This window comes from Nyctereutes procyonoides, unplaced genomic scaffold (assembly GCF_905146905.1).
Source record: "Nyctereutes procyonoides isolate TBG_1078 unplaced genomic scaffold, NYPRO_anot_genome, whole genome shotgun sequence".
Taxonomy (NCBI): Eukaryota; Metazoa; Chordata; class Mammalia; order Carnivora; family Canidae; genus Nyctereutes; species Nyctereutes procyonoides.
The window spans coordinates 66488065-66514029 of record NW_026575142.1 but is presented as its reverse complement, the minus strand read 5'-3'; the positions used below and the strand labels follow the sequence as shown (position 1 = coordinate 66514029).

The 25965-nt window shown below is 36.7% G+C and overlaps 1 protein-coding gene across 2 annotated transcripts in view; it reads left to right on the top strand.

Moving 5' to 3' along the window:
- Window positions 1–25381, top strand: part of SLC2A2 (solute carrier family 2 member 2) — a 28370-nt gene extending 2989 nt beyond the window's left edge. Inside the window, exons 2-12 of one of the 2 annotated variants that reach the window (XM_055308526.1) lie at window positions 970–1172; window positions 4505–4597; window positions 7690–7952; window positions 12606–12730; window positions 15400–15515; window positions 16401–16563; window positions 17028–17215; window positions 20100–20204; window positions 23377–23478; window positions 24128–24331; window positions 24418–25381. In XM_055308526.1, the coding sequence (XP_055164501.1) occupies window positions 7801–7952; window positions 12606–12730; window positions 15400–15515; window positions 16401–16563; window positions 17028–17215; window positions 20100–20204; window positions 23377–23478; window positions 24128–24331; window positions 24418–24618 (1356 nt within the window). In that variant the 5' untranslated portion in view covers window positions 970–1172; window positions 4505–4597; window positions 7690–7800 and the 3' untranslated portion in view covers window positions 24619–25381. The remainder of the gene's footprint in view (window positions 1–969; window positions 1173–4504; window positions 4598–7689; window positions 7953–12605; window positions 12731–15399; window positions 15516–16400; window positions 16564–17027; window positions 17216–20099; window positions 20205–23376; window positions 23479–24127; window positions 24332–24417) is intronic. The other variant, XM_055308525.1, reaches the window with a different exon arrangement.
- The last annotated feature ends 584 nt before the right edge of the window (window positions 25382–25965 follow it).

Below are 25965 nucleotides of genomic sequence, written 5' to 3'. Positions count from 1 at the left end.
CTCACTGTTCTTATTAGCTCCTATATACCTATCCTTGAGTCAACCTCTTGGACATTAGATTAATGGGTAGGATTGATGGGCTAATTCATTCAAGCGTAGCGATCTTCAGTAATTTTCCCTCTCATAAACAAAACTTTTTTGACCAAGCCTAATATCAACACGCATAGAAGATTGACTACAAATGTTATCTATTGTCATTTCACAACAGAAAAAGTAAAGATGGAAAGCAAAGAGCCAGTTTAAGGCAAAGTTCAGAGAGGTAAATTGAACCTGAATATAAAACAGGAAAAAAAAAGAAAGAGAGAGAGCAAAAGAAAGAAAGAAAGAAAGAGAAAAATAGAGAAAGAAGAAGGAAGGAAGGGAAAGAGAGAGGGAGGAAAGGAAAACAAAAGAAAAAAGAAAGGAAGAAATGCAATCAAGCAGCTCCAGAGACTTCTATATTTGGAATTATCACTTTAGTAGGGAATTCAAGTAACTTTCTTAAAATTGATAACATTGTTCCTTACATGACCAACTAGGTGAGATTTCTATTTTAGGAAGTTAAAGTGGGGAACCTGCAGCCACCTCCTTCCCCGGCATGGTAAGACCAAGCCAATTCCGAACAAGCAGCCAGGAAAACCAGAGGACAAGGACTTAAAGGACACTTGAAGATTTCTAAACGTTTAAAAACTTTGTTTCCTTTACAGTTCCTTTTTCCGTTATTCCTATGAGAAATTGGTCTTAGGGGCAGCCTCAGAATTTCTATAGTAATGACTTAGAACAATTTGATTAGAAAGTAAAGGAACGGGAGCTCCAGAGAACTTCAATCTTTGAAAATTAAAATTTCATTTTTATCAAGTAATATAGGAGCAGTTAACGCTGTTGTGACTTAGAGTGTGTATTTGGAGTGGCCGGGGAGGGCCGATGGAGATTATGGGGAACCAGATCTGCTGTGGCCACCACCTTCATCCCTAACTTCCATTTCCATAGCACCCCTGCTCACCATTGGCATGGTGACTAGTTGGATTGTTAAAATAAGAAGAAAGGAACTATATGATTGTCTGGTGGGGGCAGGAGGACAGAGCCAGCAGAGAGCAGAAGCCCAGGGATGGAGTGGGAAGGGCAGTCACTAAGACACCAAGTGCTTGGACATTCTGCTACAGGAAGAAAAGGAGATGCAGGGATGAAACTGGGTGAGTACATCATGGCCCTGGGCTTGGTGGTGGGAAGGCCATAAGGTTCTTCTTCAACTGAGCTACAGATGAGCGTTGAGTAGCTTTTGCTCTTTTGTAGTTTTGTACAGAAACCTCATAAAAGTTTTTTGTGGGTAGATGAGGAAGGAGGGGATTTGTCTGGTGGGTAGTAGGAAAATGCACTTGAAACTGGTGGGTATTGGTGATTTGGCTTCAGCATCACACTTGGCAAATTCTATGAACATGTGCACCCTCAGATTTTTTTTTATTTAGGAAGATTATGATCCTAGACTTTTAGATGTGCTTGACTTTTGAATATTTCTGACCGATGAGAAATACAAAATAACTAATTAGTTAAAAGCATAGAGTCTCAGTCTAAATCATTATTGTACAAGTTACTGGCTGTGAGACCTTAAACTAGTCTAGCTCTCTATAAAATAGGGACACTGATGGTGCTGTCATGAGAAGTGTCCATTACCCAGTCTCCAGGATGTGTAAATGTTACCTTAAATGGCAAAAAGGACTTTACAAATGTCATTAAGGTTATGGACCTTGAGATAGGAAGATTTACCTGGATTATCTATCATTATCCAGATAGGCCAAATCTAATCTCATAAATTCTTCAAAGGGAAGAACTTTTCCACCAGCTGTAGTCAGGATCAGTGAAATGCAACATGGGGACCTTACTGGCCCATTTCTGGCTATGAAGATAGAAGAAGGGCACAACTAACCAATGACTGTGAAGGCCTCTAGAGCTGGAAATGGCCCTCACTTTACAGCCAGCACAAAAACACAGATCCTGGTCCTACAGCCATGAGGAACAGAATTCTACCAACAACCCAAATTTCCCCCGACAGCCTCCAAAAAAAGGAACACAGCCTGCCAACATCTTAATTTTAGTTTGGTGAGACTCATACCAGACTTCTGACCTATAAGAACTGTAAAATAACAAATACGTGTTGTTATAGCTGCAAGAGAAAACCAATATAGTTAAAAGAGATAATCACCTATATCGATGAATAGGCATGCAGTAGGCAGAAATATTCAGTATTAGGCCTTGAAGTTGTGTTTGCATTGCGCCCATTATCAGATTGTCTAGACTGTAGTGATGGAGACTTTCAGGGAAGTGGGTGGAAGCCTTGTCAAGGTGGCCCCTGGCCCCCTCACTGCTGATGACGGTTACTTCCTACAAATAAAATGAAAGGATAAAATTCCCTGTCCTTGGAAACAGCTGAAGAGGAAAAAGGATTTGAGGAGAAACTATCAACCAAGTAAATGGAACTCATTTTAGTTTGGTTGCCTGAGACACTAGGTATTAGGTATCTAGTTACATATTAAAGGATAATTCAAAATCTCTGGTAATCCCATACACAATGTAGCATATTGTGTGTATGTATGTGCATACACAGTTACAGTTAATATACTTTGAATTTATTTGTAATTATTGTATTATATATAGGCATATATGATTTATATCTCAATATAATGTATATTTTATATATATGTATGCTTCCCTCAGGATATATATGGATATAGGATATATATGCTTCTTTCAAGATAATATATCATCATACCTTTGGGGATAGTTTTAAGTCCTTTCAGAGAAGAAAGGTGCTGGGAAGAAAAGCCTACAGAGGTGCCACCTGAAATTCATTCTGAATTAGTGGAAAGAGAGTACAAACCTACAGATTCCAATTCTCATCACAGACATCCCAACCCAATAGTACACCAGGAAGCTACACCAGTAACAAGCTCTCCAATGGGGGTCTTGTTTTAGAACCTCTACATTCTATAACTCAAGGGCTCTCAGGCTGGTTCTGTGATAATACTTCATTGATGATGACACTGAGATTTCTGACCTCTAACTTTATTAAGGAACGAGGAGATTTAGCTAATAAACTATTCATGATGGAGTAGAGATTTACAGTCATCCAGCTGCTTAGAGAAAATCTGAAGATCCTATAGGAAAAGTGGTTTGGGTCATAATACTCCCTAAATATCAAATGGGAGCTGGAATCCATGTTGATATGACTCATTCATTTGTTCAATGAAGTTTCTACAATATCCCATGCAATTTATTTAAACATTTAAGTTATATATTATACATGAAATGATTTCCTTATAAAATGTCTGATAATAAATATTAAAGAAAAAATACTGTTTTGTTTCCCTTCTCTAGTAGCACATTCCTCAATGGTCATCCTTTTGTTATTTGTTCTTCAAAAAAATATTATGTGACTTACATTTAACACGCACAAATCATGGAATACTCAGGTTTAAGCCTCCAAAAAATTGATGAGATTACACACCTTCCTTTGTCACTTAACAATAAGTTAGTACATAATGATCACATTACCTTTTTAACTGCAGCATGGCATGTTGTATGTATCATGTTTTTGAACCTATCTGGCCATTTTCCATTGAATGACATTTTGGTTCTTTCTACAATTTTTTCTATCTTGCTATCTCTCTCTCTCTCTCTCTCTCTCTCTCTCTCACACACACACACACACACACACACACACACACAGAGTGCTGAATCAAATATCCTGATATATGATTCTACAAGTATGATGGGATTTCTCTAAGAAGGTTAGACATGTATTTATGAGTTGAAGGGAGTGAATACTCTGTCCCTTTCTACACTGAGTTTTGTAGCTACATGGAGTTGGAAAGAAAATAACTTCCTTCAGTCCATAATTCTAGGTTCAATTAGTTACAAATCTTGAAGATTATCCTTACTTGGATATTGATGCGGTCATGATAAAGCCTGAGTGATGCCTCTTGTATGAGTTTTGAGGTGTTTTTGTACTGTAGCAATGCCCAGACCTCTCTATCTCTGTTACTAGTGCCTCTTTGGCTTCTCCCAATGATACAAATTGGCTGTTTTTATCATGGCAGTGTCCTTTGGTCAGCAGCAATTCTAGTCCTCAATCTTGATTTTGAATCTTAAATATATATATATATTTTTATAAAATATATTTATAAATAAATATAAATTTATAAATAAAATATAAATATATTTTTATAAATAAATAAATATATATATATATATATATATATATATATATATGGAAAAGGAGGTTTGGTTCCTTCCTGTCTCAGAAGAAATTGTCCCAAACTTTTCTCAGCTTTAGCAATGTAGAGGACTTGACGGATGGCTCTTGCATTCCTGAATGACTCTGCTGGGAGCATAGGGCACACTGTGTATAAGTAGCAAGGAGCAAGAACCAGCCTGTGGAGCCTGTCAGAAGTCCAAGCTACAGACTGCCAGGAGGGTAGGTAACTGAAACTGCCTAGTGTTTCCCAGCCTTGTGTTTCATTACCCACAGATCACCGGGACCTTGGTTCTCACTGTCTTCACCGCTACACTCAGCTCCTTCCAGTTTGGATATGACATTGGCGTGATCAATGCACCTCAAGAGGCAAGTGAAACACATACAATTCAAATCTCTTTTTGGCGATTTCTGTCAGTGACTGAACGATCTGTGTTCCTCATACACAGAGATAAAGTGTACCCACGTGGGGAACATGGGGTAATCCCAGTGTTCTGTCAGGCACTGTGTGCATGGCTTCAAAGCTGATAACTTGGCCTTGACTACTCAATAACCCTCACAAAGAAAGAAAAGGTAATAAACAATTCTTGATCTCTGACTCTGCTGTTCGCTGAGCTCACTGAAAACTCAAGCCAGAATACCACGTGCCTACAGATGTTGTTTTAAAAAACTTAAGAGTGTATTTAGAGCTCCGAGCCATACGTGAGTAAAAAAAAAAAAAAAAAAAAAAAAAAAAGTTGGGAAATAAGCCAGAGGAATAAAAGGATATGATTCATTTTATGCACAAACTTTCACTGGGCACCAACTCACTGTGCATTGGGTGCTTTAACATATGTTGTCCCAGTCTAACCTCCAGAAACCTTATTATGCCCAATTTGAGGCCAGATGAAAAACTTTAGGAGACCTAACACTAAAAAGGCCCCATTTCCCCCCCTAATTCTATCTCCCCTAGATAATTCAAAATAAGATAATATAAAACTTGGCAGCCCGGGTGGCTCAGTGGTTTAGCACTGCCTTTGGCCCAGGGTATGATCCTGGAGTCCCAGGATGGAGTCCCAGGTCAGCTCCCTGCATGGAGCCTGCTTATCCCTCTGCCTGTGTCTCTACTTCTCTCTCTCTCTCTGTCTCTCATGAATAAATAAATAAAATCTTTTATTTTTTTAATAAAATCTTTTTAAAAAAGATAATATAAAACTGCTAAATCATAGTCAAGAAGTCCAACAAAATTTGGATTTTCACCACAATAACTATCTGGATGGGGGTTTTTAAAGATCTTGAATAATTCCTATCATTTGCCTCATTTATTTTGTGCATCCCTACTCTGGTACCCAATGAATAAATAGGAGGGGGATGTCATTTTTCTTCACTCCCACAGCCTGTAAGTGGGGGAACCAGGACTTCATTCCCTTTGCTCTAATTGAGGCATTTAGGGAAGGATCGACGTCTTTTTCTTCCTCCTGTAACCAATGTCAAGCACAATGATTGGCATAAAGAAGGTGTTCAATGAAGTGTTTGGTGAGTAAAGAGAGAAAGAGGAGAGAAGCTTGTGGGGCGGTGGGGGAGAAGAGGCATAAGATTAAAGGCACAAGCATTTGTTGGGTGCTTTCTATGAATACATCATATTTCATCTGCTTCCCTTACAATGTTGGACTCCAAAAAAAAAAAAAAATGTGTACTGGCTCTAGTCTGTCACCTGAAAAGTGTTGCTCCTTGGGCCAGAAGATATGCTTTGGTTGGATGCACCATATTATCATGAGATTGAAAGATTTAGATAACAATGCTGGGGGCCACAGCTTTTTTCTGTGAGTGATGACAACACGTGCCAACTTAGCAGCCTTCTTAAAATTTGGTTCAACATCAGCATAATTTGGAATCAGAAGAGCCTCTTTTTGTGTAAACCTTTTCATTTCCTACTTAAATCATCCTCTCCAGGGAAGGAGAGGGAAAATTAAAGGTCCCCCTCCTTCAATACAAGTCCTTTAAAACATGGATCCCGCACTGGCATCAGGCTTGGTGCCCACTCTAGAGCCCCTCTTTCTGTGTTTAACAAGCCACTTAAACACCATTAAAGAATAGTCATCTAGCGTCATATGTTAGTGGAATGACACGTGGCATTATTTTAGGGTATTTTAAATTTATAAATTTTAAATTTATACTTTTTTATGATTTTAAAATTATACTTTTTTATGATTATAAAAACTACACATACCTGTTACAGAAAGTATTCACAACAAATCACCTATACTTACTCTACCACATAGAGCAAACAGCTGAGAACATTTTGAATATTATCTTCCAGCCTTTTTTCTATGCATTATTATCCATGTAGAATGGTCTACTAATGAGGCAAATGTCTTGGTCAAAGTTCTTTTATCATAATAGGATATCAATTCTGTCCCTCACTGAGCAGATTTCATCACATAGGGCTTTGCCCATGACTGGCAGCTCATGCCAGGCCCTTGTCAGAGGTCCTCCCAGGCCGCTGAAGAGTGACCCAATCAGCCCTGAGAGGAAGGACAAGAAAGGAAGCCCAAAGGCTGTACCTTTACTCAATTACACATTGGTAGGATCTTTGCCTCTATTGAAACGCATCATAAACTATGGCTCAATGAAATTTAGTTTTGAATACTGTTCATTCTATTACATACAGAAATCTATGAGGACACAGACGGGAAAAGTCCTTCAGGTCTTAATCCCTTCTCAGGGGCCACTCAGCTATTTTTATCTTTGAAATTCATCAAATTCATCAACATGATTGGTTTCCTCTCTTTGCGCTGGCTGCTAGGAAGTTTATCGTTAAATTTATAGCATACTTCTAGCAAGGAAATAGCACCTAGAGTTTAGATTTTGTATACTAACTTTATTTTTGGCTTCATCTTTCCCAATCTTTTTTTCTTATAGCTATTTTTATGCTTCTATTTGAATAGTTGCATCAATCTATTTAAACCCTGCTGTGCACAGGTAACACTGGTGTGAAAAGTGTTATCTTTTTAGCCTGCAGAATATTTTCAATTTTAATAGTTTCCTGCATTTAAAACTTGAAGAATTTTACATAAAACCCAGATTTCTGGCTTCTTTTTAAAACTTACAGGTTATGGAACACTAGTGTCACATTTGCAGCTTCCTTCTTTAGGTGGGACAAATGCTTTCCAGTGCTATAATCTTGCCCACTTGCTATTATATTTTCAGTAATAGACATAGTACTTCAGTCCTTTGGTTATCAAGTTTCTCCTTCACTTAATTTGTTCCTGCCTAGTTCCTGTGGGCACTGGAATTTGCAACCTCTGTTTTACAGGATATAGTCAACTATAAGTAAATCTATCCGTGATTGTATGTATATAATACACATAATGGGGATGACCCTTTTAAACACCTGACAAACATTCCAAAGGAAAAATAAACAAAAAGTGTATAGATTACTTGAACTGTTGGAGCTACTTTTCTTTATTTTATTTCTTCAGATAATAATATCCCATTATGCATACGTTTTGGGTATTCCACTGGATGACCGAAAAGCTATCAACAACTATACTATCAACAGTACAAAGGAACTGCCCACAACCCCATGCCTAATGGATTCAATACCAACCCCTTTGGCAGAGGAAGAGACTACAGCATCTTCGAACCTTGTCACCATGCTCTGGTCCTTGTCTGTGTCTAGCTTTGCAATTGGTGGAATGATTGCATCATTCTTCGGTGGATGGCTAGGGGATCGGATTGGAAGGTAGGCAAGTTTCATAAATAAGCATAAACATGGAAACTTTAGTATTGGAGGTTTCTAAGACTTTGTTTAGAAAGAAATTGTCTTTATTTTTGTGGAATAGTTCCAGAGTTGCTTCTCAATTCATGACTCTATGAATTAGGTTGGTTTTAGAACAAATAATATAGAAAGCTGTTGCCCTAGTTTGCTTAATCATGGAAGCATTTATAGCAAAAATGAGTTTTGTGTGTATTTCCACACAAATGATTTGATTCTCTAAATTTGTTAGTTTTAAAACATATCAAGGTGCCTGGGTGGCTCAGTCGGTTGTGTGTCTGACTTTTGATTTTGGCTCAGGTCATGATCTCAGGGTCCTGAGATCCAGCCCGAGTCAGGCTCCACACTCATTTGGGAGTCTGTTGGGAGATACTCTCCTTCACCTCCCTCTGCTCATGCTCTCCCCACCTCAAATAAATAAATCTTCAGAAAAAAAAAAAAAGAACATATTAAGAAACCACTATACAAATGGTTAACTCAGGAACTCAATGGCAGAGCCAAGAGTAAAATTTTTAACCAGGGAATCCATTGTTTGCTTCACCAAATCACTCCATTTCTCATTTCTCAGACATCCAGTTTTTCATTTTCAAGTTAGAATTTGTCATTTGGATCAGTCAAGTCCTAAGGTCAGTCAATATCCCTAACTCCCATTTGTCCCATATACTTGGCATGGGTTTCTAGCTGTTGCTACTGCTATCTCAAAGCCCCAACTAGAAACGAAGCAAATAGTGTTTCCACTTCTTTACTCTGATTTTAATCAGGTGTCTTGGATTAAAATGTCACTGAAAAAAAAAAATCACCGAAACTCCTTTACACTTAAATTTCATTCACTTAGTCATGTGGCATACTAAATTGAGATTCCATAGCCACACATAGAGAGGAAATAAAATCAGAAAATCAAATGTTTGGTTTTTTATATTCATTTTCTGTTTTGAGGCCACATTTTATTAATTATCTTTTCCCTGATGATAAGAATAAATATGCAAGTATGGAAAATTTAGAAAATGCAAAAACCTTCTAAGATGTAAGTGATATAGATAACTATTTTAGTAATTCTGGATTACAATTCATTTAGTTTTTAAAATTCCTATTTTAAATTATAATTTTATCTCTCTTGTTATTAAAATTCTGATAATTTCCTCCTCTTGCACTGGAGATTTTATATAATAAGACTACAAGAAGTTTTCTTAAATAATGAATACCAATAATACCATAAAATAGTCAGTTTCTCACGTTTTTATCAATTTACTGGTATTTAGCTGAACTTAAAATCAGAATCTGCAAATTACAGGGTTCATAAACTGACTTTAATTGTTTAAAAATTTTAAAAATCATTTTAATTTGAACCAAACTGGTTTAAGCAGTCATTGAAAATTTTTCTATATTAACTATTTCTAAAATAAACAAAATTAAGCAAAGTTAAATTTTAAAATATGAGCAAACCAATTCTTTTGGCAGCTATTGATATTTTATACTTTTTCACATCCTTACTGGCTTAGTTGGTGGAGCCTGACTCTTGATCTCAGAATCATGAGCTCAAGTCCCAAGTTGGGCATAGAGCTAAGAAAGAAAGGAAGAAAGAAAGAAAGAAAGAAAGAAAGAAAGAAAGAAAGAAAGAACAAACCAGCCAGCCCTTGCTCTCATCTCATTCAGAAATGAAATTTTTGGCAGGTCCAGTAATGTAGTCAAACATTTAATTCATGTCCTCATGATGGAAACAGGATGCATACCCTCTCAAGTCTTAGAATGTATCATCAACAATGGTCATACCCCAAATCAATGTCTAATTATCATGTATCAAACGACTTACGGTAAACTAAAAGTGGAGCTTCTTCCAAGTCTCAGGAGAAAAATGATTCTCTATGATTAACAGCCACAAAACTGATAATTTTAACGTCAAAATTTACGACAAAAGAGTTCAGCCTCCTATAAGACAATTTTACTAGGAAGATTCACTGAGAAATTACATGATTTTCCTTACTAAGTCAGTGCTCTGTTAAAAATAAGTAAATAAAAATGTATTTTTCCATTACTGCTTTTAAAAAAAAGTCTTTCCTTGTAATTGTGTAATAGGCAATAAATGTCTGTGGCCACTGTTTTATAGATTTGGCTTCTCAGGGTCACTTTTTCCAGAAGCTGTACACTTAAAATTTAATTATAATGATATGGTGGAGGAGACCATGGTCTGTGCAATCCACACTACTGTTAAGTGTAGGAAGGTATACATAGCCTTCCTTTGAATGGGTTCTTTCTTTTGTATAAAAAAACAACTCACTTAAACCAAGCATTAACCTTTGTTTTCACACACATCAAACTCTAGCTTGTCACTTATTAGCTGTGTGAAAATGAGTGAGTTACTTAAGTTCTCTAAGATGTTTCCCCATCCATCTACACTAAGGGAACAAAATAATACCTAACTCGTGGCATTATTGTGAAAATTATGAGAGCGCAGATAGAGGACTTATCACAATGCCTAGCACAGAGTAAGCAGGTACTGAATATAGCCTTACTTTGATGACAATGATGATGAAGACGATGATGACAGTGTTAAAACCTATGCTAACAGGAGTATTTGGAGCAAAATTAAAAGAAATATACTTAGAAATATATTTCTTTCTCCCTGATTCAATAATTCCATGTATTTTTGGGTTATTCTAGGCTATTGCCTAAGCAGAAGTTAAAAATCCTTTAAGTAGTGCAAAGTGCTCTAGCATCCATTGATGGTAAGGAAGACGGACTTTAGAGCAATTTGGCATCAAATATACTTTCAGGCTATCTCTTTTAAGAGTTTTTCTCCCTAACAGAATATACTTCCTAACAGAATATATACTACTAGCCAGCTAATAACAATTTCTCAAGGTAAAATTTTAAATTTGTTTGCCCTCTGTCCTTATGTAGAGAAAGGGCACTTCACAGAGAAATAGCCCTGTCTTTTTCTGCTCTGCAGCTCTGAAACAGGCCAGCTCTAAATCACTGTTTCCCCTCCCTTTGAGTAGTTGACATTTTTCATATGTTGGCTTTCTATTACTGCTCTTATGAGTTACCGTAAACAGTGGTTGAAAACAACACAAGTTTATTTTCTTACAGTTTTGGAGGTCAGAGGCTCAAATTCAGCTTCACTTGGTTTTAAAGCCAAGGTGTCAGCAGGGCTGGTTCCTTCTGGAGCTTCTGGGGGAAGAACTCATTTCCTTGACCTTTTCCACCTTCCAGGGGTCACCTATATTGCTTGGCTTGTGGCCCCTTATTCAATCTTCAAAGCACATTATTCCAATCTTACTTCTGCCATTACATAATCTTCTCCTCTGCCACTCTCTTATAAGGATACTTGTGATTCCATCAGTGGGCCCGTCAGGATAATCTGAGATAATCTCTTTATCTCGATACCCTTAATTTAATCACATCTGCAAAATCTCTTTTACCATATAAGGTAATACATTCCCAGAGTCTGAGAGATTAGGATGTGAACTCTTAGGGGATATTACTAAGCCTATCACATACTTGTTGGGCAATCATTGTAGTATTAGGCCACATAGTTTTACTCTCCGGGGAAAAAAAAGTCTGGTATTAAAGAAAGTTGCTTAAGAAAAGCTCACCTATTCAACACAGGACATAACAAGATGCTTACATCTCTTTGTGGCACAGTATTTCCACACCTGTCCATTCAGATTCTTTTACTGGCTGCCTTATCATCTATTGAACTTTATTGAACTCTGAAGTTTTTTGTGCCCCACCTTCCCATTTAATAGGAAAAAAAGTATCAGACATCATAAATATTGTTAATTTTCATATGGTTAATTTTGAAAATAATGTTTTTGTTGCTATTGTCAGCTTTATATATTTTACATTGGTTAACATTAATTCATAGGTTCTAAAAATATCATTACATACAATGTTAAAATATGAGTAATTATAATTCTCTGTGATAAAGCTAAAGTAAAAGTATCTTTTAATTTACTTCCAACTAATTCTTATCGAAACAAATTTAACTTTGAAAGTTCCTTACATCATCTATGTCAACTAAAAACCTGCACCATTAAGAAAGAAGAAAGAAAGAAAGAAAGAAAGAAAGAAAGAAAGAAAGAAAGAAAGAAAGAAAGAAGAAAAAGGGAAGGGAGGGAAGGGCAGGGCAGGAGAGGAGAGGGAAGGGAATGGAAGGGAATGGAAGGAAAGGTTAAGGGAAGAGAAGGGAAGGAAAGGAAAGGAAGAGGGAGGAAGGAAGAAAGAGGGGAAAAAAGAGGACGTAATAGGTTAGAATTACAGTGTTGAATGTAGCTATCACCACACAGTTGTTACTTAAAAAAATCAATTTGTAGAAAACTTAATTAGGTAACTGAAAAATTTGAGAAGTGTTATCTTAAATCAAACTAGTCATTGCCACAATTGAATCACCTCTATTAAAATGTGGACATCACATGCATGAAAATCAGATTTTCTCATTATAAACATTATTGTTAATGCTTTAGTCCACCGATAAACTAGCAATCATGGTTTAAATTTCCCCAACTAACTTTTTCAGCAAAATTACAATAACTGCTCTTAGGTAAATAGCATACTCTGAAAGAAAATAATTTTATCAAGTTTTGATGCTGAATTTGTAATCCTTGCTTTTTAAAATTTCAGAGTCAAAGCCATGTTGGTAGCCAACATTCTCTCATTAGCTGGAGCTCTCCTGATGGGGTTTTCAAAACTGGGACCATCTCACATTCTTATAATTTCAGGAAGAAGCTTATCAGGACTCTACTGTGGTAAGTCATGCCTGTGCATGTACACACACACACACACACACACACTTACTTGCCTGAAAATTATTCTAAAGACAGATAAGGTAACATGTAGGGAAGTTTTTGAGCCAGAGGTGGCATCACAAAAGTGAAAGGCAATAGCATAAAGTTGAAGTCCTGAGTCAGGGAGGTTTGGGACCATTAAGTGGGAGTTGCAAAGCTTCTTCTTGTTCATGGCAATTTCTAGTGGTATAATCTCAGATAAATTATTTAACTCATAGTTTCCTTATCTGTTAAATGAAGGAGATAATATCCACCATGTAGGGCACTTATGAGAATACATGTGAAATGTTCAGCATAGAATCTGCCTGTACTAAGCTGCCAAGAAAAGCTAGCTGCTGTTATTGCTCCTGTTGTACAGTAGATAGTGGCACACTGCTACGCCCAGAACCCCCGACTCAGCTCTTACGGCTTACTTGGCCACTTGAGTCTCTGTCTCTCCTTCCTAGAAAGACCTTGACCCAAGCCCATCTCTCAGAACACATTCCCTTAACAACCAGATTCCAGATGTGGCTGGATGAAGCATTACAGTGGCTGTGACCACAGGTAGAGGTAGTTAGGCAGGAGCAGCTGGTAGGGGAGTTCATAATGGATGAAGGATGCTCCCCTTGAAAACCTCATATCTGAATATCTGGAATCACTAGTTCTTGAAACAGCTTTTCAAACTTTTGGAAGTTTCAAACATTCAGAAGCAAATTTAATCAGCAGAGGTCTGAACAAAGGGAAGATCACTTAATCTCTAAAATAGCCAAATCTTTAACTTCTCAATGCCAGTGAATCCCTGATTCTGATGGGTTTGGAGCCAGGGTTTTAATCCATTGTCCCAAATCATAAAGTTGCAAATCAAAGCACTAATATTCACTGGGGCTGGGGGGGGGGGGGGAAGTACAAGAGCACAAAACGACCTATCAAATGTTTACAGCTTTTACTTGCAAAGAGAAAAGACTTATATAGCTCCATGTGTCTTCAGTGATCCCTTGAAACAAAAGTCTAAATTACCCACAAGTTAACAACTTAATTAAAAGTCTCTTTTCATTACTTTCAATGATAATACAAGTAGCTGAAAGTTGGAGTAGTTTTATCAAGGTGAAGAGTCAACCCACATATGGAGATATTTAAATTCAGAATGAATTAATTCTGGCACTGTTTCTGTCTGGCCTTAGATATATTAAGTGGATCTTTTGTGAAATGCAAGTAATAACACTATCAAGGAGGTCCAAATCATCATGATTCTTCCTTCCTCTCTCTCCATTTTTTAAAAATACATTATGAAAAAAAATCACAAATATTTTTGGGAAAATTGAAAAGAAATGCTATAAAACGATGTGGAGCAACCTATAACTAGCATTGCCAAGTAATTTGTACTCCCACCTACCTTTTAAAATGTCTCATCCTGCTCTGAGCATTAAAACTGCTAAAAATTATAGGAAATACATTTTGACTTTAAAATTATGTGAACTCAGACCTGTGAACTTATCTGCATTATTATGTTCTGGAGAGACAATAGGAAGCATTACAGAGAGAGTATAGCTTGGAATAGGGCCAAATAAATAGGCTTTTTCTTATTTAAGATCAACAGACCACGCATTAGAGTTATATGTAAATGTCAGCCAAAATTCAGAAGCCATATCAATCATGCAACTGTTCACGTGAGATATTAAGAACAATTTAAAGCATTAAAAATATACTGATATGGTTCCCAGATTCATTCTTTACACAAAAACCATACATTTCCATTTTTGTAGAGAAACTCTCTAAGAGGAAGACTCTGACAAGTCTTATTTTTAAATTCTTAAGGAAATGCTAAACATTACTTTCAGCCTTGCTTATTGATAACATCTGACCTTTTTATGCACTCAGCAAATGGCTGGATACTCCACCATTTCCAACCTGACTGATTACATCTGTATTTAAGAAAGCTATAGAAGGCTGGATTGCCTAGTTCTTTTCTTTTCTTTTCTTTTTTTCTTTTCTTTCTTTTCTTTTTTTTTTTTTTAATTCCTTTAAGCACCAGAATCTTTTCCAAAGCCCGTTATTGGAAGATAATGCTCTGGTGGGAGTAATTGGGGCAAGAGCCCTTGAATTCCTTAACCTCTTCCACCTGTCCGTACTTCCCTCACCACTAGAACAGTAATCTTGAGGTACTTCCGCATTGTGGAGACTCAGGGCTTGCAGTTCTGGTGTTAAAGCTCTGTGATCTTGGATAAACTGTTTCTCATCTCTATCAAGTAAAAAGATTGGCCTAGGTATGTTCTAATTTCCTTTGATACCATGAGTTTAGATTAAGAATATTATTAAAGCATTCTTTAGTCTCTTTTCTGAAGACAATTTAAGGCATTATGATGTAAAATCAATTTTAACATCGTTTCCACTAAATAAGGCAACGCTATGAGTGATTGGTAAATCCATGACTAACCATTTCTTTCTATTCCTATATCCAACTACAACCTCATTCAAGTCTTATCAACAAATATTCTTTGCATAAACTTGTCTATGACTGGGGACAAGAGGTCTTCCTTCCAACAGACTCAGAAAGGGACTTTCACTTAAGATATTGATTATACTTAAACCAAGTTATTGTTATTGAGATAGTCCTGGCTGCACTTTCACATTTATGTTCATGTTTTATGCAGGACTAATTTCAGGCTTGGTTCCAATGTACATTGGTGAAATTGCTCCAACCACACTCAGAGGTGCTCTTGGTACCCTTCATCAGCTGGCCATTGTCACAGGCATTCTTATTAGTCAGGTAAAAACTCCCATCCCCTACTTCACCCATCCTCTGTTTTATCCAACTTTTCCCTCCTTAACAGTCCACTCTCATGGTAGACCAACATAGAGGAAAAAAAACTAGTTCCACTATTGGGAGTGGGGATGCTATACAAACTTAAGCTCTTTAGCTCAAAGCTAAATTATTAGTACTCCATTCCTCACTTCTCCCCTTGGATATGTGGAAGGGTTGGCACTAGAGATGACCCAACATGCCAGGTCTTGAACTTCTGGAGCTAGTCTAGAATTAAATTATTCTGTGCAGATTTCAAACAATAGAAAATTTCACATTTTTGACTTCTTGGGTTTCCTTTGTTTGAGCATCTTACCTAGAAAATTAACATATATATGATTACCATAGCAGCTGGCTATGCTTGTTCAGCTGGCTCTATGCTTGCCTTCTATCCCATGGACTCAGAGACCTAGAATCCCTAGCTTAAGATTATCAGAGGGTAAACCCCTGCATTAAGGATGACAAAGCTGGTTTTTATTACAATAATTGTTCTATGTAATCCCATTTTATTTAAGTTCTAGGTAATCTAAGAAGAAATTTTTTAAGGTCCAAAGTTACACATAATTTTTGGTGTTGCTTTAGATGTCAAATGTGTTCTTAAAAGTTTAGTTGTTTCCCATCCTAAATGGCCCACATAAGTTAATGAAAACAAACCTAAGTGAACTTTTCATAAAACAGTCTCAAACTTAGTTAAGGTAAGACATGCTACTAATAGTTTCTGCTTTGGACATACCTGAATCAAAGTTATCAGGGATTACTATTAAATAACCAATGTACTTTTTTCAACAAATGGTTACAGAAGGCAGACTCAAAGTGTTGTGCAGTTGCCATGGTTCCTCCCTGCCTTTTCAGATTGTTGGCCTCAACTTTATCCTGGGCAATCATGAGCGGTGGCATATCCTACTTGGTTTGTCTGGTGTGCCAGCCATCATCCAGTCTTTGCTGCTTCTTTTCTGTCCAGAAAGCCCCAGATACCTTTACATTAAGTTGGATGAAGAAGTCAAAGCAAAGAAAAGTAAGTCTGTTTTTTTTTTTCTTCCTAGTGTTTTGGAACTATTAGCCAATGAAAAGCAGTGTACATGAATGTTTACTGGTTAAGCTGGTATGAGGGTTTTCCAGATGAAGTCAATGACTACATGTAAGAAGAATGTGAAAGACCACTTCAATATGATTCATGCATGCCATTTTAAACCCTTAAACACTTGGAGCCCAAATGGGAAATCCACGTGCAGGGTACTGGACTCAACCAGAGGCTTCTAAAAGATTTTTACTTGCATTATGCTTCTATGATAATAAAGATCAGGGATTTGTTTGGTCATTAGATAAAACCAAATTTTTTTTAAATTTAAAAACAGGATTTAACTTAACAAAAAGGAATGTCAGCACTTATGCTGTAAAGCCATAGATAGGGCTATGTGGAACTATAATTTACTTCTGTTTTGACCTGAGTTGTGCCAACCTGATCATTTTGGGGGACAGGCTTGAAAAGACTCAGAGGAGATGCTGATATTACCAAAGACATCACTGAGATGAGAAAAGAAAAGGAAGAAGCATCAAGTGAACAAGTAGTCTCCATAATTCAACTCTTCACCAATTCCAGCTACAGACAGCCTATTCTAGTGGCACTGATGCTGCACTTGGCTCAGCAATTTTCTGGAATCAATGGGGTAAGTTTAAGAATACTCTCTAATTTAAAAGCAAAGTGAATTAAAATAGAGAAAGAAAGGGGTATGAATTTAAATAACAAAAAGGCATTTTAAAATGTTGACATCACATTGTACTATAATAAACAGATATTGAGTAAGCATTAATTTTCTTTGTTTTGCCTCATCCACTTCCTAAAATTGGCTTAGAGTTTTTTGAAATGTCAATAATCAGTGGTACTGTGTATCTATTAAGATGGAAGGCAAAAATCATAATTAACACAAAAGAGGGAAAAAGAGAATAATTATATTTTTAAAATGCCCTAAATTACAAGGGGCTTCTGGAGTTGAGTAGCAAATTTAGGATTTCTGATAGCCTAGGCAAAATGAGTTCATGGTTCCCTTTATCTATGTATTTTTATTGTTTTTTTTTTTTCCACTATAACTTTTTTATTTGCAATTTATCTTATTTACAAACTTTAGTACCTACATACATCCATTTATTTATTCATACATTCAACAAATATTTGTAGTTTTTATTGTAAACTCCTTGCTTTTACACAACTTTTATACTGGTGGGAAAAGGAAATGACAGACAAACAAATGTATAAATAATCAAGGAAGTCAGTCACTATGATAATTGATATGCAAAGAATTAAGATAGGGTGATGTGTTAGACGTGAGCTCGAGACTAGTTTTTTTAAAAGATTTTTATTTATTTAAAAGAGAGAGCGAGCATGAGTGGGGGCAGGGAGAGGGACAAGCAGGCTCCTTGTTGAGCAGACACCCCACGTGGGGTTCAATCCCAGGACGATGGGATCATGACCTGAGCAGAAGGCAGATGCTTAATCCACAGAGCCACCCAGGCATCCTCCTCCCACCAACCCTCCACCTCCAACATCTGTTTAACCCAATAATACTAGGGACACCTAGGTGGCTTAGTTGATTGAGCATCATGGGGCTGTTAATCTTGATCTTGGGACTGTGAGTTCAGACCCTACATTGGGCTCTGCACTGGATGTGAAGCCTACTTTAAATAAATAGATGATAGATAGATAGATAGATAGATAGATAGATAGATAGATAGATAGAACCAAATAGCTAGCTGCAGAAAAGTTTCCTGCCATGCAAGAAACTTTCACTCTATTTGAGGAGACAGCAAACAAAATAAATAGTAGTGTGAACTGGCATGAAACTGGTGACTGAGGATAGTAGACCAGACATGACTGGAAAACATACTGAATATTAAACTAGCTAGCTTTTACGTTTTGAACTGAAATCATTGTATTACACAGACTAAAATTGTTGTACTGGCAACAATTAGCTACTAAAAGAAGAAAAATAAGCATTTGCTAAAAAAAAAACTAGATTTAAAAAAATCACTTACCCCCTTTTACTGCTGTTAAAAATGTGCTTTGGGCTTCCTCTATAATGAGCCAATCACAGATCCACAAGGGGGTGGCTTGCGGATGGGCAAAGCCTTGGGAGAGGTAAAGAAAGTAATTTACATCAGTTGAAGCAAAAGGAGACCTGAACCTCACTCAACACACTGAATACTACTCTTCTGTCATCTCTGTCCTCCTTTAAGGGGTCCTAGATGTTCATTTCAATCTAACATTTTACAGAACTTCAGCATTTGGAGACCAAATTAGTTCAGCCTGTATATCCAAAGGAACAATATTTAATCTTTCTGAACCTCCCTGCTTTAGCTACTGTCCCAGTGCCTGACTTATAGGCATCCAGGAAATGTTGAACTGAGGCTGTTGGGCAGCCTAAAAATGTGGGATAGTGTGCAATGTGCTGTAAGATACTCCTCAGTGAGCATAATCTGCACAGTCCTTCTCCATTAGCCCTATCTGTACAAGAAGAGGTGCCAGGAACAGGATGACTTAAGTGGAGAAAGAATGAAAGATGACAGAATGACAGAAAGGCCTACAAAAGATGTAAAAACATAATTATTAATAAACACTATTAGAGAGATTTTGAAGATTTCTCCACGTTCACTGAGATTAGTGAAAAATTTTGGATTGAAAACAATAGCAACCAGAATTCTTATGCACACTGGTAAGAGTGTCAATTGATACAACTTTTCTGGAAAATCATTTGCCAGTATCTATTAAAGCTGAGCATAGGCATGCACTATAGTCTAGTAATTCTATTCCTAGATGTAAATGTGTACGTATTTCATCAAAAGGATTGTGCTAAAATGTTCATAACAGCACCGTTCATATTCACCCAAATGACAACTAGCTAACTATCCATCAGTAGTAGATTGGGTAATAAATTGTGGTATATTAATACCAAAAAAACTAATCAATGATAATGAACAGTGTACAAATACACACAACTATGTAGATGGTTCTCACAAAGATAATGTTGAAGCCTGATACCAAATAATTCACTTTGTGTGGTTCCATTTATAGTAAGTACAGAAGTAGGTAAAATTTATCATGATATTAGAAGTTGAAGAGTTTCCTTGGAAAAATAGGGGGATGTTCTGGGGGCTTCTGGAGGACTGGTAATAAATTACTCTTGGTCTGTGTGCTGGTTACACAGATGTGTTCAGTTTGTGAAAATTAATCTGTATACTTACATTGGGTGTACTTTTTTGTATATACTTTATAACTTAAAAAAACTTAAAAATTAAAAACGTATATGTCAGGATAATGCAGATTCAGAGTTTTCAGCTGAATTTAAGGAGAATTTTAAGCAATCAGAAGTTTTAAATACTAAAGATTGATAGTGGTTTCTCATTGTCTGTAAGGAGAGGAGAGATAAAATCTTTAGGGTGTTCTAGGGATCATGGTTCAATAGAAACAACTAAAAATAAACAACCTAAAATATTTCTTCCTTTCAAGCTATCAGTGCTAGAATTCTTTATTAAGGCTAAATTGCTATTACTTTACAGATCTTTTACTATTCAACCAGCATTTTCCAGACAGCTGGAATCAGCCAACCTGTTTATGCAACCATTGGAGTTGGAACCATCAACACGATTTTCACTGCTGTGTCTGTGAGTTAATACTCTGGATAAATATGCTGCTTGTTCCTCAGTTCAGAAGTGGGGGAAGAGGCTACCTTGTGAGCTAAAAGCAACTAGTGATTTATTGTTTACATTTATTGGGTGTATAATAAATCAGTAAGCAGAGCTGAACAGGTGGATCACTGGCTGTCTCCATTTGCTGGGATGCCATGTAGTCACACATTTGTAGATTAATAACTCACTTGGGGCAAAGAAGATTTCTTTGTGTAAATACCTGGATTCCTTCTCCTTTGCTCTGTACTTGAATCTGTTGGGATCAGGTGACAGTTCTCATTTCTATCAATATTGGGTCTTCTACCTAGGTTCCTCTCCCTCCATGGTTGAAATTCTTTTTTTTATCCTGATGTCTTGGCAAAAATGCTTTTTTTAAAAAAGGTCTTCTGTAACAGATATCTATGCCTATAACAGAGTTAAACAGACTCAGCAAATTCTTATGATATTAGGCTAATTGGCAGAGCTTCCAGATAGCTCATGAGGATATAACTTCTGGTGATACAAAAAAAGTGTATGTGATATTATAAGAGATGGAGTAGAAGTGATATAACTTGAAATGTTGTTAGTTTTGAAATGTTATTTTTTTTCTGACAAGGGAGAAAGGTCATGTAGTCTTCTCAAGACTGAATACCTTATATAAGGAATAAGCATCTTGACAATAATATTTAACATAAACACTCTAAGAATTAAAGTAAACAAACAACAACAACAAAAAAAAACCCTAAAACTTCCCAACTCATGTCATTCATTCTAAAATGAGGATAATTGGATTTATTTTCATATTTGAATGCAGGATATTCTAAAAGCTTGTGCCTTTCAATGCTGGTCACCATGTTATATTCACTATACTCTAGTCACTTGTTTTTCTGCTCTGCACATGGACTTTTAACTATTACCTTAGGGTGGTCAATAAATTACAGGCTGGCTACCTAGATCAAAAAGTAGATTTGTCCAGACTACACTAAACAGTGCTGGACCTTGGAAAGAGGAGGGAGAACAGATAACAAGGGAGCACCAGCCATTCTGTAGACATGCCTTTAGAGATAATGCCTGTTCAAGCCAAAAGGCCACTTGAAATCAATGAAGGCCTGTTACTGGGATGTAATCCAAAGGCTACTCATATTCTTTTGTCGGTATATTTTTTACAAATCCTACGTCAACATATTTTCCTAATATAGAGATCATGCTTAAAACATTTTATATGTAATAGGATTTGCCAACCTAAGGCATCAGGTTGTCAAAATTGGGTAACCCAAACTGTAAATGCCTTAAAAGGAAACTACTACCCCCCTCCCCACCAACCCAGCTAGAGTTTTGAGTTTCTTGATTATTTTGAATATGACCTTTTAGAGTTTATCCCTTTATTCTGTGAAAGTTTTTAAGCAGATAAGTGACACTTTAAAAATCATCTGTAATCATCTAATTAACCCTCCAGGACTACATACAACAGTTAAAATTTTTAATTATACTTATTTTTGAAAAGTTGTTTTAAGGCTCAAAAAGTACAAAAAGTATAGTCCTTCAGTCACCCCATTTCTCTCCCCTAAATTGAATTCTGTGTATCCTTTCACATAAAGATATGCAAATAGGAATATGCATTGATAAGATATTAATATTTCACCAACTTGGAAGGGACATAATCAATTTTTTCCTGAATATTTGGGAAAAGAAAGACTTTCTGATTTCCATGATGAATTATGTTTCCACATTCCATATTTTCTTCCACACTAGTGGGCCAGTAGAAGAGGGACTGTAAACCTGAGAGAAAACAAAACAGGAAGAAATGTGGAAGGAACAGGGACACAGAAGGCTTGACAGGAGAAGCAGTAGCTACTAAACTCCAAGGAGACATCCAGGATCTGCATGACACACATGGTCTTGAGCAAAGACAAGGGTTCTGGTCAGGCAGACATCTCCATCCTTAAGGAGTGAGTTTAGAATTTATTATCCTATTAATAATAATTGTTCAGAAACAGAAGAAACACAGTAAAAGCCCTTATTCCTGAAGAAATGTTTTTATCTTCTTGACAGCTTGACATGGTGTCATCAAGCCAATTTTGAAAGTCATATTTACAGAGTCTAATTAAATAGAGAAATGGTATGAACTTGGACAAGACTTGTTTTTCTGACTACCTTCTCAGCACTAAGTGTGGGCTCTTTGCTCATCATCCTGAAGTGATTTGAAACTCAAATGTGAAACACCTCTGAAGTGAAAGGGGCTTTCACTCTAGGTGAACACAAATGTTTCTTAGATATCTTCAGAGCCATAGCTCCAGGGTACTGGATTGCTATTGATTTACTAATAGATCTATGAGCCAAGCCAATTTACTCATTGAAGTGAGAAATCATGACAGATAATATTTAGATGTGATTCACCAACCTTGGCAGTATTCTAAGGATCAAGCAGGAAGAGTCTATTTAACAAACATTGGTCTTGACTAATTGGTAAATGTTAACCATTAACACAAAGGTCCACAGACCTAAAGGTATCAATGATATATCTCCTGAGTTAGGATAAGAAAGCACTTAAAGTTTTGCTTTAAAGTCTTATCTTTTCAAATGGATAATTCACTTCCAGCACTAAATATATTTAGGCACATCAGAAAAATGCAGATCTATTTGGTAAAGTGATCAAATTCTGTAAGTTGCCAAATGAGTGGTCATAATTTGACCTTACTAGCAGTGAGAAAGTTGGATGAGAATGGCTGACAACCCAACAGTTATACTATTACAGGTGTCTGCAGTTCATGAAACCTTGTACTTATAACAGGATAATTACCAAAAGATAAATTAATGTCCTTTTTTTATGTAGAGCCATTTTAAATGTTCAACAAACCTACTGGAAGAGATCTGAGATATACAGCCTCTTAATATTGTACTCAGGTGATAACTGCAGAGTGATGGTAAGGTTGTGGCTCGTTCTCCAGAATGGCCTGTTCAAATCAATGTGATTAAATGAAGCAGGTATCTATGATTACCTCTGCTCACCGAGACCAAGTTCAGCCACCTGAGGCAAAAGTCACTTCCCCACTCAGTTCCACATCTGTAAAATGGGATTATAGAACTGCCTCCTTCCAGCTGTATGAATTAAAGTGACTCTTTGGCAGCAAAAACTATTTAAGTCAGTAACATTTTAAAACTTTCCTAGGTATTCCTTGTGGAGAAGGCAGGGCGACGCTCTCTGTTTCTCATAGGAATGAGTGGGATGTTTGTGTGTGCCATCTTCATGTCCTTGGGACTTGTACTACTGGTAAGTGTAGTTTTGCACTGAGATTTTTGGTTATATATGATAGCACTTCTGTGCTCCAGGTTAAAGTGCTTCTTATGTCGAAATATTTGAGATTGACTTATGAAATAAGGCTAGAGGAACAGCATATAATACAAAGGAGAAATGTAAAGAGAAAGGGGATTTGCTTTTTGGGTTTAAAGACTTAAAAGTCACAAGTAAGTCACACTTGTTACCAACGGAGGCAGTGTTGCAAAATGGTCGGAGCATAGTTTCTGGGGTCAGCCTGTTTCAGGTTCTAAAACTGGCTCTGCCACTGGGCTACCTGTGTGACCTAGCACAAGCACCAGATTCTCTCCAACCAGCACCCTCGTCCACTACTTCACGGAGGGTAATGCATCCTGTCTAGCAATCTTGGTATGCTCAGAGTGACTGAGAGTCCTATAAAATCCTAATCCAGAGGATTTCCTGTATCAAAGTTCAAAAGACTTAAGCATGACTCAGACTACAATAAACTTGTCTCAAACCAGGATAATTTATAATTATTTGCACATAAACACGTCTGGAAGAGGGCTATGTCACCTCGGAACTCATTGAGAGCCTGCTTAGCTAAGGGAAGCAGCAGCCAATGATCCCAACTCCACTTTTGCTTTTGTTTTGTTTTTTTCCTCAGAATAAATTGGCTTGGATGAGTTATGTGAGCATGGTAGCCATCTTCCTCTTTGTCAGTTTCTTTGAGATCGGGCCTGGTCCCATCCCCTGGTTCATGGTGGCAGAGTTCTTCAGCCAAGGGCCACGGACTGCTGCTTTAGCAATAGCTGCATTCAGCAACTGGGCCTGCAATTTCATCATCGCTCTGTGTTTCCAGTACGTTGCGGTAAGCAGCCTCATATTGTGCAAACTTGCTGAACAGAGATGGAGGAGAGCAGCCGCTAACTGGAATTCTATTTGTTCTCTATGCAGAAGTTCTGTGGCCCTTATGTGTTTTTCCTCTTTGCTGGAGTGATCCTGGCCTTCACTTTGTTTACATTTTTCAAAGTCCCAGAAACCAAAGGAAAATCCTTTGAGGAAATCGCAGCAGAGTTCCAAAAGAAGCGTGGCTTGGCCCAAAAGCCAAAAGCTACCGTGGAAATGGAATTCCTTGGAGCTACAGAGACTGTGTAAAGATAACCTGTTTTGTTTTGTTTTGTTTTTTGACAAGAACAGAAACTGGAAGAAAGTTGTGTTTTTAATGGACGATTCTCTGAGAATTTTATATCTACGTCTTGAAAGTATTATTCTTTAGAGAGCTTTTATGGGCTCTTCTCAGAAATGTCATCAAATATTTCCAAAGAAAGTTGTTTTTGTTTTTTTTTTTTTTTAAGTTAGAGCATCTATTTTTGATAGTAAGACTCTGTAATTAAGTAAACTAAAAAGTTTCGCTCATTTTACTACACCAAAGGGCAAGTACATTGTAATGTTCCTAGCTCTATCCTTTATAACAAGGTTCTCGTGAAGCGGAAGCAGTTTCAATGTATCATGTTATTGCTCCATTAAGCATGTGATTGGAAACCTGAAGCTGCAACTCATTTACATTTGAACTCATTACATTTGAATATGATTATGTTGGCATTTTCGTACCCACAGACCTCATATTAAAGATTTGGCTAGTGGCAATAAGGCTTATGTTAAAATTGGTAACTTTTCTATTTCTCCCACTCACCATTTTTCTTCTGTATTAGAATTTGTATTTTGTTTAAAATTTTATTTTTCTGTATTTTCATGTGGAATAGTTTATTGAGTGTATTAAGATATGTTCATAAAGAAAAACTTTTTTTGGTATGTTTACCAAATATTTTGGTACTTGGAAAAAAAAACCAATTAATTCCTTTGTTTGATGACCAAATGATTTTTATAAGATTAAAGACTGAAAAGATTTTACCAGTCATATAGCCTGGGTTGTCAGTTAATATCTATTATAAACCTATGTTAATTCCTTGCTATTCAATCCTTTGAGCTCTATTTTGGCTTGCTTTTAAATTGGGCACAGCATGGTTGTCTCAACTGCATTTTTGTAAAACACATTCAAACAGTGATTAAGTTGGGCATTTTTATATCTCCTCAAACCCTAAATAGGTTAGAGCAGTTCAAGGGAAATTTGAAATAAAGGATTGTTCTGCTTGTTAAAAAAATACTTTCTGAATTATGTTTCAAGACAAGTTGAAAGAGTGGGTTGCAGGATTCCTAAAGGTGGGGTCCTGAAACTTCATGAATGCTCAGTTTCAGACTTGATCAAAATCCCTATTTACTTTCCTGGTTAGACAGTCATCCGCTTTGATGTTCCTTCTTTGTCATGGCAGTATATGGATGCTATCTAAGCCGTTCTAATGTTATTGCTAACATTTGCTGTATATTATCTATGTGCCAGGTGCTGTTCTAAGGGGTTTTACCTATGTAGGCAAACTGGAAATACACAGATGATTAAATAAACTTTTACTTACAGTCAATTTTACAACTATGGAAACAAAATTC